The sequence below is a fragment of the Alosa alosa genome, chromosome 15 (assembly GCF_017589495.1).
Source record: "Alosa alosa isolate M-15738 ecotype Scorff River chromosome 15, AALO_Geno_1.1, whole genome shotgun sequence".
In the NCBI taxonomy this organism is placed as follows: Eukaryota; Metazoa; Chordata; class Actinopteri; order Clupeiformes; family Clupeidae; genus Alosa; species Alosa alosa.
In genome coordinates this window covers 10212071-10224913 of record NC_063203.1, presented here as the reverse complement: position 1 = coordinate 10224913, position 12843 = coordinate 10212071, and the positions used below count along the sequence as shown (strand labels likewise).

The window sequence follows — 12843 nt, the reverse complement described above, 5'->3', positions numbered from 1 at the left end:
GCATAAACAGATACACACACATCTATTCACAGTAATCATATGACACATACTCACACAGTAGACATATGTACACATGCATGCACATGCACACACACAGGCGCACACACAGGTGCATGCACGCACACACACTCGCGCACACACACACACACACACACACACACACACATGAACATAAACATAAACACGTACACGCATGCACACAATTCAATAATTTCTCAGAATTATGAACAGGCAAGATGGGATTGTATAAAATGTATTTTACATGTGAAATCTATGAACTAATCATGTTTTGGTACTTGTTGTCTAGCAGATACCAGTGAGAATTGAGTGTGCATAATGCAATTCAGTGAGACAGTTAGAATCATATATGTCTTTCACCTTTTGTTTTTAGCCAGCAGCAAGACCAGCAGATACCCTGACTTTGCTGAATTACTGAAGCTAGTAGGTTCCTGCTGGAAGTGGTGTTGGTGGCTGGCCAGTAGGTGGCACTCAAACAAATATCAATCCCAATGCCCTATTGTAGTGACAGGGACACAGTAGGCTACTGCAGGAGATGTTTTCCTTTGCATGAATGTTAATGTTAATTGAGGCCCTGACTCACCATGGTTGTTAAAGATCCCATGGCACTTATCGCAAAGAGTAGGTGGTTTCCTGATTTGCTGGCTACCTGGTTTATTCAATTTGGCCTTGTAATCATCCTCCCAGTGTGTAATTGGTTCATTCTCGCCTTCACTCTCCACCTGAAACTAGTGTGTGGTGAACATTCTGGCACATAATGGCTGTTGTGCATCACTCAGATGGGTGCTACACATTGGTGGTGCTTAGTGAGATTCTGCCTCTCCTGTGAAGCACTTTGAGTGTCAAGAAAAGTGCTATAACTGTAATATGTTGTTGTTACATTAACCCTTCTCACCCCACCCTACCCCTTTATACTCCTGTTATATATATATATATATATTTATATAAAAGTATATATATGATATATATATATATATATATATATATATATATATATATATATATATATATATATATATATATATATATATAGAGAGAGAGAGAGAGAGAGAGAAGGAAGTTCTGTATGCATTATTGTAACAGATGGGCTAGGTTATTGGTAAAGTAGTTGATGAATAGCACACTACACATGCACACACACACATGCATGCACACACACGACACGCACAAACACACACACAAACACATTAACACACACACACCCTCACACACATGCACCCACACATACAAACACATCTACATCTACACACACACACACACACACACACACACACACACACACACACACACACACACATCTACACACACACACACACACACACACAACACACACACACACACAAAAACACACACAAAAAAAAACTAACTTACATGCAGGCACACACACTCAAAAACACACACACAGAAGCACACAAAAACAACCACACACTGTGCACACACTCAATTACAAACACACAAAAAAGGAACAAAATAGGAAATTAACACAATTTGACAAAAGTGACATATTTTTGTCGAAAAAAATGTGCTGGACTGGGCGGCGGTCATCTAGTTTTGTTGTTGTTTGAGGGAAGGCCTGCGCCAACTTTGTTTGTTTTCTGTTTTTGGAGTAATTTACAGTTTATTTACAGTGTACTCACGGGATGGGCAGCTAGTGGATTGTGAGGAGATGTTTGCTGAATATGATAAAAATAGTAGTGTTGTGGCATAGACATGTATGGCTGCCAGTGGTTGACAATATGACTGCTGATAGAAGTAGCAGTATGAATTCTGATGTGTACACTCGGACTCCACCCAAGAGTTTCACAAGGTAAAAAGATATATGTGGAATAACATTGCTTGGTGATGTCTGTGATTTCCAGACTTCAGGCAGTCAATGATTGCAAAGGATTTTCCTCCAGGTATTAAATATAATCATTATAGTTATAGTTATGTAAGATACAGCCTATTGTCAAATTGCTATTGAGCCTCAAAAATGTCTGTAATTAATAAATGGTTAATGCTGTATTTTTGTTTACCCCTTGAATTAAAGCACATCTTGATTGGATAGTAAGGTGGTGATGTAGCCTACATTTCGTGATGGCAAAATTACAAAACTGGTGTCACAAATACTTGGGTCTGACAGTAACTCATCAGCAGCCTTTCAACAATTGTTTTCTATGTACTGTTCAACTGTAATCTATTTCCACGGCTTCGTACAGTATAGCCTATTGTGGGGCAATTCCATGGAAAATTACGCTTTTTTGTAACATCCATAACGCCAATAAAATGTGATGGTATGGTATGATGTGAATGATAACATGAAATTTGAGCATTTGCTATTTTTGGCTGAAGAATATACAAAAATGCACAAAAAAGGAATGTTATCATTCACATCATACAAATGCCAAGGCATTTCACTGGCGTTATGGATGTGACAAAAAGTCAATTTTCCGTGGAATTGCCCTGTGTAGGGGTAGGTAGCCTAGGCTTCAGGTAGACCTACGTCCCTGACCCTGTAGTCCTTATACGTTTATGGCAAATGATTGCCTGGGTTGGATGTGAGCCTGCCTCAAATGACTCTAAAGTAAGCTTAATTGTTCGTACATACCTGAATTTACAACGCTACTAAAAATGTTAGTATTGTTTCCGCTAGATGGCAATATGGACCATGGAGAAGCAACGAAACAATCAAACAAAAGTTATCATACTTCCTGTTTGGTACTACGTCATCTCTTGGTCTTGCTTTGCTGCGGCTGGTTGTGTCTGGTGCTGCTGCTGTTCTGTGTGTGGGGGGATTTTGACTGTCGCGCGTCTCAACGGTCCGGGGGGATGGCTGTTTGTCTGTGATGTAGTTTGTCTTTTGAACTACTAACTTCAATCTCGTATCCATCTGTGACCCATTCGGTATTGCGGTTGACAGTTTGAAGGGTAAGGCTGTTCTGCTTATGTTCCATGACGTTAGAAATGGGTGGCTGTCTCTCGGAAATTGATCAGTTGAACAAGCAAGATAACATTAGCTAGGTTGCTAACATGAACTGTCACTGGATGACTGACGTTGTCAGTGTTTGTTTGTCAAAACTGGCAGTCTACAACGGTTATGTTTTCCTTGTATATTTATGTTACATAATCGTCACTGATGATGCTGTTCAACTGACAGATAGGTTAGCAACATAGACAGTTAGCACGCTCCCTGCTATTAGTCTTCTACTCTGGTGGATGACTAGCAAGCTAACGCAATTAAGGTTAGCAAGGACAGTTAGCTGAATGCTAATGTTAGCATGGACTGCTTCACTGAACTCCGTGGAACTGTTTCAAGTATAGATCTTCTTCATATTGATTTATTTTTGGATGACAGGTGATTATTCAGACCCATTTGTGGTCAATGTTTACTCGTTCAATAACCATCACACACACATCGTGTTCAGTAGTCTAGGTAGAAGTAACGTTAGGCGATTGAATTATAGTCAGGTGTTTCCTTTCCTTCAAGAGCAATCAAGTAACATTAACATAACTACTCATTAACAGTTAGTTAAGTTAACGTTAATTATCGTTAGGACTATTTTAGTTTGGCGATAGTTCATGTAAGTGAACACGTTAAAGTGAGCAACCTTACACTTGCACTCAACTAATGCGACCTTTGTTATTCTGACTTTTATGATTATACAATAGGATCTGAAAGACCGCGCTATGGCTCTCTCCCGTTCCTCCAGTGAGATGAATGGCGCCGCATTCCCCTCGCCCACCGCCGAGATGGCCGAGATCAATCGCATTCACTACGATCTAGAATACACGGAGGGCATCAGCCAGCAAATGCGGGTCCCTGAGATGCTGAAATACTCCACTGACGACCAGGAAAAGGGGTTCTTCGATGCACCCCACAGCGTCATGATGCATGTGCCCGAGAGGATCGTGGTGGCAGGTGTGTGGTCTGTGTTGAGAGTAGTGTGTAAGGAAGAGGCCATGGCTGTTAATGAATGCTCTAATGTGAAGAGATTAGCAGGCGACTGTAAGTCAATTAAAGTGAAACTAAAACGGTTAGAAAAGTAGGCCTAGATGAAAGTCCATTAAAGGGAAACTGCATTTCTGTGGATCATATGACCAATGCATCTGTGGCAGTTGAGGTTGCATATTGTCCTCATTGGTCAATGGAGAAAAAGAATGACTGACACATTTTCAGTGCCACAACAGAGGTGCATTAAGGTTAAGCTGAAGGTGCTGTATTTCCCGGTCTCAGTGTTTCCCCCCACTCTCTCTGACGCTCAGGCGACGGTGACGATTCCCAGTTCCCCAGACCTCGAGACCTGGACCTTATCCAGTCCACTCCACTGGAGGGGGTGGCCCTGAAGACGCCCCCGAGGGTCCTCACCCTCAACGAACGGCCCCTGGACTTCCTCGAGATGGAGAGGTCCAGTGCACCCAGCCAGCCCACTGAAGAGGTAAGGGGACTGTACCTTCAATGTTCAAGAGGACCTTTATTACATGACCTATAGAAATCGCTTACACTGAATCCACGTCTATTTGAGAATTACATAAGACTGTTTGTGGTTTTGAATTGGACCATGCACTGACTTGTACAATGTTTTTGTGTCCAGAGACACTAATGTTTGTGTGGTTGTTTTCTTGGGTTATCTAAAGGCGAAGAATTACTGGCATCTTCCATTTTAAGCCTCTCACCGCCGGTAGCCTCACCGCCAACAGCTTTATAGACTTTTGGTCTGGTGAGCTACCTCTGTTGGCATCTAAAAACATGCAAATACCTGGCTAACATATCCAGCTGGCAGTGATAAAAGCTTGCCAACTTTGTAACTGCAAACTTTTGGCCCCAATGTTGGCAATGTCGCTGCAAGGCTTTTCATACATTTTTACAGTGCCATCTTTTACATATTTTTTTTTTTCAAAAGTGTAGTAAAGCGGTAGTGTCAGCATCCAGCACCACTTACCCGAGTTCGAATCTGGCCTGAGGTCATTTTCCAAACCCATTCCCCATCTCTCTCTTACCCTCAGCTCTTGTCCACTCTTCACTGTCCTGTCTATTAAAAGCTAAAACACTCAAAAATATGGAAAAAAGTGGCTTGCAAGTTGTTGCACAAAATTGCTTTAATTATGGCCTCAAAGAAGGGTTGAATACAGCATGGTGGGATTGTTGCCTGCACTGACCACCGTGCAGTAATGGTTCTGTGTGTTGCCCTCAGGTGCGGTCACATGGCCGTCTACGCAGAGAGCGCTCCGCCAGCGAGAACACTGCCACACGCCAAAACGGCCAGCTGCCCCTCAATGACTCCATGTAAGTTACTTCAGGACACAGACACACACACACACACACACATTCTTTTCCACGCATGCACACATAACTGTCATGTCATGTTGCTACATATATCCTACACACACACACACACACACACACACACACACACGTGCGACCAGACCATATGAGAGGGGTTTCAAAATGGAATCACCAAGCCCCTCTCATGTATTCTCCTTTCTCTGTCATCCCGATGCTGTTTATGTGTTTGTGTGTATGTGTGTGCGTGCATGCGCATGTGTCCAGTCAGAAGAATGCGAGTTCAGTTGCTGCATGCCGTCAGGCCCACGTGTTGCTTCTCTGCTGCTTGTGTTGTGACTATCCTGTGACTGTAGCCTGCCTGTAGGCCTGCTAGATGAACTTTACAGATCTCAATATCCTCTTCCCTTGTTGTCCAAACAAAGTCATAACTCAACAACTCTAACAATAATGGCAAAAACAACAGTTTTGAGTATCGCTCTATAGCTGATGTGAATGACAACATCCACACTGAATACTACAATGATAATGATGAGGTTGGGGATCACTTTCAGAGCGACTTTAAGAACAATAGAAAACTGACAGAGAGTCGCAAGCCAATAAGACTTTCTGAATCACCAGACAATGACTTCGTGTAGTGTGTGAACCATGATTGCCAAAAGCTGATCAGATAATCTAGTAGCCCAGACATTAGTAGCAAGTCAAGTTTCACTTGCTTATTCTGACTGTCCTGTGGCACCCAATAGAGATTATATTATTAATTTTCCCCATTAACCAGGTAAATTACTATGTAGTTCTTCAATGAAGATAGACCGTAAACCAGTTTATATGTCAGGATAGCACTATTTAAGCATTGAGAGTGCTCTCCCCTGCTGGTCATGGAAAGGTACTACAACCCCTCCAGCTCCTCTGTGCTGCACCAGCAGTGCACTCCTACTGTATCTGGATGCGAGCCTCACCCCACCCCCCTCTTGGACTCTCTCCCTGTCACAGAGTCCTGCGTCGTCGCTTCTCTCCGCTCTCCCCCGTGATGTAACGTTAGCGACTCACACGCTCCTCTCCAGACCCTTCAGCCAAGCCTGTGCTTTTACAGTTATTACATAAGACACGGCGCACTGCAGGCTTCTGAGTCCCTCCCCCTCCACCCCAGCTCACCCACAAGGCCAAACTGAACATCCCTCCATCCTTTACAATCACTCCGTCTCACCCCTCTATCCTTTACAATCACTCCGTCTCACCCCTCTATCCTTTACAATCACTCCGTCTCACCAGGTCCTCATTGTTGTTGTTGTTGTTGACAGAAGTCATGGGCATGTTCAGTGTGAAAGTGTGCTGATGGATGTGTGTGATGGTGGAGCATCTCTGTTGCAGTAGCATGGCATGCTGGCTGTTGGTGCTTGAGGGCTGGTGTTTCTGGGCTTATTTTGCTTTGTCTTTTGTTGTTGTGGTTGTCATGTTTTACTTTTCTTATACTGCTGTGTTGTTGGCACAGGTCCATGTTCCTTGGTTAATCCATAGATCTGAGATTCATGATAGCTGGTGAAACTCTTTTTTTTTTTTTTGTTATTGTTTTTTTTTTTTCCTACTCACTTTTTTTGTGTTTGTTGCATCGATTGTGGTTGTTGTGGGAGTTCTGTTCGTTCTTGTGTGATCTTAGACATTTGTTTCTCTAGAGAGCACTCCAAGGATGTGGTAAACAGTTGGACCACAACCTGTACACTTTTATTGTAAAGGTTCTGATTATCCCTGGCATCTACGTCAGTGTCAGAATGTATCTCCTTAGGATGCTAAGGATAATCAAATGGGTGCTACTAAATCACCCATAGGAGCTGTCAGCATCACATCAATGTTAAATGAGAGGAATTGGACACACTGTAAAACTGGTTGCATTGGGTCCTTGATATGCTTGATATGGAGCTCTTCCCTGTTGTGAAGCTCATGGCCAGTAGAATAATTTCTGTGTGTGTGTGTGTGTGTGTGTGTGTGTGTGTGTGTTAGAAAGAGAGAGGTGGCCCTGTCAGTTTCTAACTGCTGTCTCCATCTCCGGTGTGATGGAATGCCTCTCCTTCTTTCTTTCATTTATTTCATTTATTTATTTCTCTCCATCTGCCTTTACATGTCATTCTCTCACACTCAGTTTATCTGTTCTTACCCCCTGTAAGCTAATTTCTGTGCTTCTTGCCATTGTTCTCACGTGTTCTCTCTCTCTCTCTCTCTGCCCATGTCAGTTTCTAACTGCTGTCTCCATCTGCGGTGTGATGGAATGCCTCTCCTTCTTTCTTTCATTTATTTCATTTATTTATTTATCTCCATCTGCCTTTACATGTCATTCTCTCACACTCAGTTTATCTGTTCTTACCCCCTGTAAGCTAATTTCTGTGCTTCTTGCCATTGTTCTCACGTGTTCTCTCCCCTTTCTCTCTGTCTCTCTCTCTCTCTCTCTGCCCTCCCCCCTTTTGCCTACTCCCTGCCCTCTCTCCGGTGCTTCCCTGGTGGTTGTGTGTGGGGCGTCGGATGCGCGTGCCTGTGTGTGTGTGTGTGTGTGTGTGTGCGCACTCATGTGCAGTGTGACCCCGTCTCTCCCGGCCCCCGTGCGAGCCGTGGTGCCCCTTGGTGCCCCCGTGGAGGAGGGCGAGTGGCTGAGCTCCCCCGGCGGCCTGCTCTCCTTCCTGCAGAGCAGCACGCGCCGGGCCTACCAGCACGTCCTGGAGGTCCTGGACGAGAACCAACGCAGGTGACCCCACGCGCCCATCAACACCCACGCCAAAGAAAATACACCTCAGTTACCCCCCTGCCACCTCAGTAATATCCTCTAAATGCTTCGGCTCCTGTGCAGTCCTACCCATCTACGAACTTCATTTTGGTCACTCTTTGGTCATTTTGGTTATGGTTTGGTTTTGTTGTCGTTGTTGTGATTATTGTTTTCGGTTTTAGTTTGGTTTATTGTGTGTGTACATTTTGTTTGAGAGATCCAGGCTGCGTTGGCCATGTGTAAGTGTGTATGGGGCAGAGGTTTTGAGTTTGCGATTGTTCACAGTCAGATGTTGGCATCCACGTGTCCGTGTCCCATTTCTCTTTTACGTGATGTGGTGTCAGTCCACAGGTGCTTGGCCCTCTCTTGTGGCCTTACTTTGTTTGTTTGTTTGTGGCTTTATTTGGTTATTTATTTATTTGTAAACTGTCATCATTGTCATTCATACCTGACATGCTGCTATTCCTGAACCATGGCTTGGCTTTTTCTTTTCTTGTTGCTCACTTTTTCTTACCTCGCTTCCTTTACGTGTAACCCTCCTTCCTCCACTGCTGCTAGTCATGGCTGTTTTACTGCTTGATGGAATCTGTGTCTAAAGTGACTAAAATAATGTAGATATTTTGGAACAAAATTCAGTGGTCATATTCACAAAGTACTGCATCTTACCACTAAGAGTACTCCAAAGTTGGACTACAAAGTGTTCAACTAAAAGTTTCCTCTTACAACCTATTCACAAAGCTGCCGAGACCAACTTTTAGTAAAAGGGGAACAAAACCAATCCTAAGCTAAGGGAAAAGTTCTATTGCTATGGCTGACGTCAATTCTTAGGCACAATCTTAATTTCTGTGATTGGTTGATGACAAGTTGGCAGGTTTGTCCTGGTGGGTAGGCATGCGCTAAATGGCCTACCTCAAAAGATGAAAATCAGATCATTAAATAAATATCACAGCCACAAATGATATGGTAATGGAATATGCAACTTATTGACAGTGTATTTTTAAAACGTTTTCAAAATGATTCTGTATGATGACACGTTTGCGTAGTTCTGTGGCCTTATCCTTATAAGTGGGCCTTACCCCCACGATAGGGATCTGTGATTCTGTATGTGCATTTCAAAACATTGCAACGTGGCATAATAGAAACTACTGTGTTAAGGTCATTTGTGAGTCAGAAGTTAAGGCTAACTCTTAATCTTAATCTCTTAACAAACCCATTATTTGTAGAAGTTTTTACTAAAACGGCAGGTTAGGAGCTACTCTTAGGGCCCGTCCACACGGAGACGCTTTTTAGGTTAAACGCAGAGGTTTTGCTTCGTCTTGGCCGAGCGTCCAAACGAATCCTGTAAACGCACTGCCCGAAACCGCACTTTTCTGAAACCTGGTCCCAGAGTGGAGAAATCTGAAACCGTAGCCCGCTTTGAATTGTTTTAGACAAGCTTTAAACCGCACATCCTGCTTAGCATTATCAATGATGTCACCTCAGCTGCCCTGGACTTGCACTTATAGTATTGCCTAACAGTACTAGTTTTCATACATGACATTACCTACGATTACACTCCGTAAGATAAATATCACAACTGGTGCTGCGCAGCGCCGATAGCTTATGACTTGGTGGACTGAACACTGTTTTTCCCGTTTTTTTTTTTTAATGCATTCTAGCTACTGTCAGTGACGCGAGAGAACTTAAGTTATTAGGAAAGTGCGGTGTAAGTTCAGGCTACATTAATTTGTGCGTAGTGCCAGTGTCATTCATTTATTTTACATGTCTTACAACATATATACATGCATTCACAGTCGAGTGAAATCAGATATAAGCATACAAAGACGCTTAGAACTCACGTTAAGCCGATGGTAGAACACTGATTGCAAATGCACGATTTGATTTGATGCAGGCAAACGTATTGTTACTAACGAAGGTTTTATAGCAATATTAAATGTGGCGACAGAATAGCCTAAAACTTGGGTAAGCCTTGCGTTTAGTGATAGCCAAAACTAATGTGAATCACGGACTACAACCAAAGAAAGTAAAGGTGATTAGTAGGCCTACCTGCGTTAGCCATATAAAGGACGGGACTGCACCCTTCACAAACCGTAAAATAAAGTTTATTAGTTTTACAGTTGACTACAGTTGACAGTTCACCATCAGTCCACACAAACAATTCTGGATTCCTTGCACTAGCCATTTTGTCATAGCTTATTCTGTCTGTTTGTAAAGCACAAACTTTGGTCAATTTCTGTAAAGAAACAGTGCCACCTATAGGCCTGGGGTATGAAGTAACGTGTTGAGTCGTGTTGAGATGGATTTGTTTGGACGCAAATATTCTTGATGCGGTTTCAGGGAAGACGGAGGAAAAAAAGATCGGTTTCGTACGTGTGGACTAGCCCTTAGCCTTAAGATTCTTTGTAGGCCTAGTACGGGGTTCAGTGAGTGCAGGGTTAATTTTCATTTTTCATTTTTTCCTGTGTGTGTGTGTGATCTGATTTCACTGTTGTCCCTCTCCTCCTCGCTCTCCAGCAAACCTGTGCTGAGAGGAGGCTCTTCCTCTTCCTCTTCAAATCCTGGGCCTGACTCCAGGTAACTCCTCTGTCTCCACTCCCTCTCTACACCACCCTGTCTCTCTCTCAGCCTGTCCCCCTGGTACTGCCTCTCCTTTCCATTCAATAATACGAGAAGCAATGTGTGTGTTTTGTGGCCTTTGATGGTAATTTTGATACCACAGATGAATGAAGTCCCAGTCAGGCAATGGTAGGATAAATCAGGAACACAGTTTAATAGTTTTTTAGGGAATAGTCAGGATCTAAGTATCCTTCCAGGTTGACGGGGGGATGGTGTTGGTCATCCCATCTTACGTGGACCACACTGAATCAGAACCTGATTAGTGCCACCCTGGCAATCCAGACCAAATAGCTACTGGTGCAGGGGATACACTCATTGCAGAACAGAGAAACACTGCAAAACCATAATATTCCCCACTTATCTCTAAACACATAGTCAAACACAGATATAGTCAGGGACAGTGCAGGAACAGAATGAAATAAAAACATCTCTCTTTATGTCATCTCATATGTGGAAGAACACATAGCAGAGAAATGGCTAACTTAGTTGAATTCTTTTATACAACCACAATTCTGACTGAACATAAGGACACATCAAGACACAAACTGCTTAGGAATGTAAAAATGATAAGCTCTGATTCCAATACTCAACCTGTTATTCGGTCTTCAGGAGAAGTGTGTGCAGTTAGTACCTTCTGATAATGTGGCGTGTGTGCGCTTGTAGGTAATATATTATTACTGAATGTGTTTAATTATTTCATTGTGTGTGTTGGCTTTTCTATTAGGTGTACTCTCACCACAATGGACACAACATTGGAAGGAGGACCCGACGACATGGCTGTAGTTGATGCAACAACGCTCCGGCGACAGGTACATACCTTAGCTCAGACAAGGATGAAAATAACTCAGTGGATATAGATATTGTTCACTGATTTGATTGTTTTTATAGAAAATAACCAAATGACATGTTTTGATTTAGAAATTGTTCACTGATTGTATTGGTTATAAAAAACAACCAAATGACATGTTTTGATTTATGGCTGAAGGTGGATACATTTGCACCTAACATGATGAACACTGAAAAGTCTATACATGATGTCATTGTTAGTTCCTAGGGGGAATTAGGGCTGTATGGGTGATTTTCCTAACAGCTCAGTGCTGCCTTCTGCAGATCATCAAGCTGAATCGCAGGCTACAACTGCTGGAGGACGAGAACAAGGAGCGGGTGAAGCGTGAGAAGATCATGTACTCCATCACCGTAGCGTTCTGGCTCATCAACACCTGGGTGTGGTTCCGTCGTTAATGCCACTTCACTCCAAAGCCGCCCCTATTGGCCACTGACCCTGTCCCTGTTGAGGGAGCTTAGAGCTGGAGGAGAAAGCTAAGCCATGCATTGCCTGTGTTCTGTGTGTCAAAAACTGTTTGCCAAATATTGCTCTTTTCTCTCTCTCTCTCTCTCTCTCTCTCTCTCTCTCTCTCTCATAGGCTATAGCTGGAAAGCCTTGGTAGGGGAACAGTTTGGGTAAAGGGATACTTGTATTCATTTTGGATTCTTTCTCGTTTTATTTTGTTATACATATGGAACTTGTAAATGTATTATTATTTTTATATGACTTCAATTGTTTTTTCCTTTGTTCCTCGGTTTTGTATGTTTTTAAGACCATCCTGCTGTTAGCACAAAAAGATGCAAGCTTGAGTGACCTGTATATACTTCCTCTCAGCTCTGAGAGATCTGGTTGTATTTATCATTTCTAGGATGACCACTTTCCGCACATGGAAGCAAGCTGTTGGTGTATTATAAAATAATAGGACTGATATTGTGAATGCATATTTAAAGTATAGCATTGTACAGCATCCTCATTATGCAACACGTGTATTTCTGTAGCATTCTGCAATCAAACATTTAAATTAATTTCTAATCAGTTTCCCCTGTGTTAATTTATAAGACCATTCTGATCATCCTGTCATTTTATTTGTGTGTCATCTTCATACAAGGTCAATAAAATGTTCATTGTGTCATTTTTTTGTGGTCAATAATATTATATCACATACACAAATTGATTCAATTTTTCTGAGTCTTATTTTGCAACGTTGAACGAGAAACATGTAATCATGCACATACATGTAATTTTGGTGCAGGATCAAAAATGTTACAGATCAAAGAACAGTGAGTTTTTTTTATTTATTTATTTATTTACAGTAACGTTTCAAGTCCTTATGGCCCTTCCTCGGACTTCACTTTATTTTTGCAACGTTGC

General features: G+C 42.5%; 1 protein-coding gene across 5 annotated transcripts; it reads left to right on the top strand.

Moving 5' to 3' along the window:
- Nucleotides 1-2787: 2787 nt before the first annotated feature.
- Nucleotides 2788-12646, top strand: mffa (mitochondrial fission factor a). Of its 5 annotated transcripts, none has more exons than XM_048264712.1 (8): nucleotides 2788-2925; nucleotides 3667-3916; nucleotides 4261-4433; nucleotides 5190-5281; nucleotides 7845-8012; nucleotides 10545-10604; nucleotides 11371-11455; nucleotides 11757-12646. In XM_048264712.1, exons 2-8 carry the CDS (start codon nucleotides 3685-3687, stop codon nucleotides 11886-11888), a joined length of 942 nt encoding a protein of 313 aa, XP_048120669.1. In that variant the 5' UTR covers nucleotides 2788-2925; nucleotides 3667-3684; the 3' UTR covers nucleotides 11889-12646. The 5 variants fall into 5 exon arrangements, with proteins under 5 accessions (XP_048120669.1, XP_048120672.1, XP_048120671.1 ...); XM_048264713.1 differs by having other exon boundaries at nucleotides 2789-2925; nucleotides 3708-3916; XM_048264715.1 differs by lacking the exon at nucleotides 7845-8012.
- The last annotated feature ends 197 nt before the right edge of the window (nucleotides 12647-12843 follow it).

Bases quoted from the DNA above. Each gene is read 5' to 3' on its own strand.
- mffa (XM_048264712.1), top strand. From the start codon at position 3,685: ATGGCTCTCTCCCGTTCCTCCAGTGAGATGAATGGCGCCGCATTCCCC. The intron at 3,917-4,260 runs GTGTGTGGTCTG...TCTGACGCTCAG, and splicing joins CGAGAGGATCGTGGTGGCAG to GCGACGGTGACGATTCCCAG. The intron at 10,605-11,370 runs GTAACTCCTCTG...CTTTTCTATTAG, and splicing joins AATCCTGGGCCTGACTCCAG to GTGTACTCTCACCACAATGG.